The sequence below is a fragment of the Lygodium microphyllum genome, chromosome 30, assembly GCF_053477565.2.
Source record: "Lygodium microphyllum isolate KBCC chromosome 30, Lygodium_microphyllum_v1.1.10, whole genome shotgun sequence".
Classification (NCBI taxonomy): Eukaryota; Viridiplantae; Streptophyta; class Polypodiopsida; order Schizaeales; family Lygodiaceae; genus Lygodium; species Lygodium microphyllum.
The window spans coordinates 89,635,864-89,640,689 of NC_141164.1; the positions used below are offsets into that span (position 1 = coordinate 89,635,864).

Sequence of the window (4,826 nt, forward strand, 5' to 3'; positions counted from 1 at the left end):
ACACCCCTCCTTTACACAACACGTTCTCGTTGCAGAAGAGCCTTCTTTCATAACCTACCTACCTCTCTCTCTCTCTCTCTCTCTCTCTCTCTCTCTCTCTCGGCGCGCGCACAGAAAAATATCATAGTATGTATAGAACCCGTGTCATATCCTCCTCCCACACAACGCGCATCTCTAGAGGATCTGAAACGGCGCCTTCCAATAAGACCTCCAATTAGAAGAGGTGGTCAACAAGTCCGCATCAGCTCTATCGTCCTCCTCGTCGTTGAACTGCTCATGGTGACGGTGGCGGTGTTCGGCTGTCGTCCCGAGACGGTGGCAGGAGGACCGCGTGGCGATGGTGCGCTTCCTGCAGCTTCTTGTCGAGCTTGTGGCCCACTTGCATGGCTGCCATACGCACCTCGCGGGGCATGACGCGGAAGATGCTGTTCTTGCCCGCGAAATACATGAACAAGGGGCTGCAGTCCCATGACAGCACATGGATTATAAACAAGTACTAGTCTTATATCAGAAAAAAGGCAGTGAAGAAAGCCTGATATCTAAGAAAGACTTGATCCTGATCATCTAAGACAGATACCGATCATGATCCATGTGACATACATGGATTGTAACGGCAATAGTCCTGACTCCTTATGGTCTTCTACGAAAGAGCATATGACTAGAACCCATCGACAATCAACGGCGAATGTACGTACGTGTGGCAGTTGAAGACCGCCGCCGCGTCGAAGCCGTCCTTGCCAGCTCGAATAGTGACGGGGTAGAGTTTGGGTATCATCATGAGGCTCCCCTCCCGCATCTCCTCGTCGCACGCCTGCTCGCCGTTGGGAAGCACCACCTGCACTCGGGCGGTCCCTCGTACGCAGTAGATCACTTGGTCCGCGTTGGGGAACCATCCCGGGGTGACCATGGCGTTCTAGTACATATCATGATGGATAGGTATTAGGAATGACTAAGTGAGATTGTTGGCCAATAAGACAAAACACATAAATGTTTGATGAGAACATACGATTGTTAAGAATAAGCCGAAATAACACACAATTGATGTTTTAAGTAAATACACGAATATATAATATCAGCAATCCTTAGTCTAGTACTGTCTGGCTGCCTGTCGTCCACTATTATTGTTTGTAAGTGACACGCAGACACGTACCGGCTCCAGCTTGAGGCACGTCGCCGCCATGTCCATGAGCTAGAGCACCGGCAGCTTCTGGGCATTCGCCGTGGTCAGCTGGCCAGCTCCAGCAACCAGAGAGTCGCGGTGCGCTCGATCCAGGTCGTACGTGAAATCCACCATTGCCTCCGCGTCGCCCTCCTCGATGGTTGCCCTTGGCAGCTCTAGTCCGTGCTTGACCCGGATAATGGCCACGCCTTTCTGGTTCTTCACCAGCTCGCGCACGCTCTCCTCGTCCATCTGAAAGGCACAACGAAGCGTGTCCGTGGAGAAGCCGCGCAGGATGCCTCCCATCTCCTCATGGGATGAGCCCGTGAGATGGAAAGCCTGCATGCAGTTCGTCGTACGATAGCTTAGTTAGATTGGCTCAAATTTCTGATTAAAATGTTTCAAACAAGAAAACCAACTTCCCCTAGATGTATTATTAAGAACGGAGGAAGCGCCACATGTATACGTATATATAAATATATATGGTAGACACCTCGTAGGCGTGCCGGCCGTGCATCATCGGGCCACGAATGTTGGCTATCGTAAGGAAACAGCATGGCTCCTTCCCATCATTAAACATCCAGAGGGGCAGCCCATGCGGAACAGCAATAAGCTCGCCTCTCTTGACGTGTCGGACGTTGGCGTTCATCCCCACAGGCAACATCATGCCCATCCTGGCGCAACCTGCAATTAGCAGCCAATTAATATACTTCCAACGTTAATGCTTATGAATAAAGCAATCGCTTTCTGTAAGCTACATTCATTCTGGCGATTCTTCCAACATCAATATATCCTACATAAGAAAGTTGCACGGTAATCAAGTGTCGTATGGACTCTGACGTGGTAACCGTGACCCATACCTGCGAGGATGATCAAGATGCGATGAGAGTTCGCGTACTGCGGCAGCAACAGGCCGTGCGGATTGAGCGTCACCAGCCTGGCATCCATGAGGCCCATTCGGGTCAGCATGCCCGACGTGTCCTTCCAGCGACGGATCGATCCCCCTTCCATTTCCAACAATCGCTCCTCGGCCTCCTCCGCCTCGAACTGCATCCTGTGGTCGATGTTGGAGCCCTTGTAGTATCCATGCTGCTGGCCGCAGCCTTTCTTGCTATTGCAATGCCTATTTTCTTCATCATTCAATTCAGCTGCAGCAGTGAACTGCAGCAGCGGCCCCGTAATTAGTGGAAGCACCAACGCCAGGGCTGCCACACAAGCTGTCACTTGCATTCGTAGATGCAGTCGATCGTGACACATCGTCGTCGACCCACCCACCATCGTACCCACGGGGATGTACTATTACTCGGTAAGACTGTACTAGATACTTGGCTTACAACTTTACTCTGCGTGCATACTACCCGTTTTACAAACAGCCGTATGAAATGAACGAGGGCGAGTTCCGTCCACTATTATATGACGCCAGACAATCAGACGGGAATGGAAGGTGTGTGGCTTCGACTCGAACCCGGCGCCACATCTGATCCTGCATGTTACACACGCCGCCAGGTGCTGCGCTCGCTTATGTATATGATAATCAGTCAGCTCGCCAAATCCATTGTAATGCCATTAATTGATTGATATTATTTTATAATATAAAAATTTGCAATATACTACAATATAAAGTATTGTATTACTTTTGTAATCTATATCCCTTAATGTATTGTGGTATGCCAGACTACAACTCGCGGCAAACTGCCATATCCGCCGACGGTTACAACAATGTAACAGATCAAGACTTCAAGTGCTCTTGCCCAATCTATAATCGGGAGATAAACAAGAGAGAATAGAAGAAAGAAAGGGTCGACACTAGACACCAAATAGTCGTTTATTCCCTCTCTGCTTCTTGACGTGCTACAAACATCTCTCTCCCTCACTAGACGTGAAGCCATAAAACTCTCCCACCTTCTCTTAAAATTTCCAACATGAGCCGTCCCGATTCTCCTTATGTAGACCCGAATTCACCGATTGTCAATATGCGAGCATGGACTTTGAACTCACACAAGGACATCATCATACCACTCTGGAGCACATGTTTCACACAATCTCTTCCTTAATGCTACAGATAAACCACACAAATTAGAGGTTAGCAAATTTAGGAGCACATAACTAAGCTCATCAACCAATAATAGATTCCAAAGTCCAGCCAAAACCTTCAACAGAATCGAAGATGTCCTTAGCTAGATAAACCATTTTGAGAATGATTCCAATTATCATGCATGGATGGAAGATCCAAAAGTATTAGAGATCTAAACAATTCTCTAGGAAATAACAATGGTTTAGTTCATGCAATAGCCCATCCAAACAAAGTCGAATTGGAGCTTAGTGAAAGAGCCATTAACAAGTGGAAAAACATCACTCAAACAGCTGGATAATCTTAAGCAAGAGCCAAAACAACGAATGGCCCAATTTTCCACCATCAATCTAGATCAAATACTCCTACAAGAAGCCAATCCCACCATGGCAAAAGAAATGAAGCTATTTTTCCTTTGCCCAAGATTAATCCATGGCATTTATTGCATGGTTCAAGATCAAGGCCCTACAACCTTTCACCATGCAATCCAGATAGTATAGTAGTGCATTGAAGCAAATAGCCAACAAGCCATCTAGTGAATATGCTTCAAGTTGATTTATAGGTATGCTAGCTTGTTGGCATCAATGTAGCAATAGACCCCACTGTAGACATTCAATGCCAACACACAATTGATACCAACAAGTAAAAGATTGTTATCGCTCAATGATGCTCAAGGACATCCAAAGTGCTTCTTTGGCAACAACTACGAACATGCCAAAACTTATACAAAGAGCACAAATACAAAATTTACAAGTGTTGACATCTGAACCTAGCAGAGTCTACAGCAACCCAAAAAACATACGAGTGAATAGATGAAAAAGGCCAAACATTCCCCACATAAACGAGCAAAAAAAAACTTCAAGACAAAAGATATGCACAATATTGATACCGTTCAAGGCCAACAAGTCAATGCCCTTACAAACACAAGGAGTACCATCTCTTCCATTAGTAACACCTTAGCACTATTCAAAATCAATAAAAAATCATATTAGACAAACACACTATGCAAATAATGATGCATGTAGATAACAAAAAATACGAGTACAATTTCTACATGCTCCCTACATAAATTTTTCAAATAATTTTTTAGATTCGACTACTTGTTAGAAACAAAACAAACAACAAACTTCCACAAATGACAACTTAGAATAGACATAGCACAACCAATCGCAATCCTAGCCCTAGCAAACCAAGAAGAAATAGTGTGCATCCATATTAAAGATCAAGAGTCACTAGTACCACCTGAGACACACTTCCAAAACAATTAGAGCACTATAATAGAAACGAGGCATAGACGCGCATGTTAGATGCACAAAGTCAGGCGCGTCTATCGTCGCGTCTATATGTGCGTGTAAAAGAGTGTGTAAATAGATGCAAATTTTACGTCTACATATCCGCGCAAATAGACACGAATATAGACGTGTTTTCAGACGTATACACTACAACAAGCAGCAGTTATAGACGCGCACACAGACGTGCACTAAAATTCTAAAAAATTTTAAAAATATAGACTCAATTGCTCGTCTATATTTGCGTCTAATTTGCAGGTAAAATCACATCTATGTGCGCATGTATATGCGCATCTATAAGCGCGTG

General features: G+C 45.3%; 2 protein-coding genes across 2 annotated transcripts; both read right to left on the reverse strand.

Annotated features, from left to right (window-relative positions):
• Nucleotides 1-274: 274 nt before the first annotated feature.
• On the reverse strand, nucleotides 275-1,197 carry LOC148010099 (glutelin type-A 3-like). Its single transcript, XM_087672868.1, has 3 exons — nucleotides 1,151-1,197; nucleotides 696-913; nucleotides 275-458 (listed from the first exon to the last, which is right to left on the reverse strand). Exons 1-3 carry the CDS (start codon nucleotides 1,184-1,186, stop codon nucleotides 275-277), a joined length of 438 nt encoding a protein of 145 aa, XP_087528994.1. The 5' UTR covers nucleotides 1,187-1,197.
• LOC148010100 (11S globulin seed storage protein Ana o 2.0101-like) lies at nucleotides 1,175-2,162 on the reverse strand. Its single transcript, XM_087673008.1, has 3 exons — nucleotides 2,020-2,162; nucleotides 1,653-1,843; nucleotides 1,175-1,498 (listed from the first exon to the last, which is right to left on the reverse strand). The coding sequence occupies exons 1-3, from the start codon at nucleotides 2,126-2,128 to the stop codon at nucleotides 1,190-1,192; spliced, it is 609 nt and encodes a 202-aa protein (XP_087529134.1). The 5' UTR covers nucleotides 2,129-2,162; the 3' UTR covers nucleotides 1,175-1,189.
• Nucleotides 2,163-4,826: the final 2,664 nt, after the last annotated feature.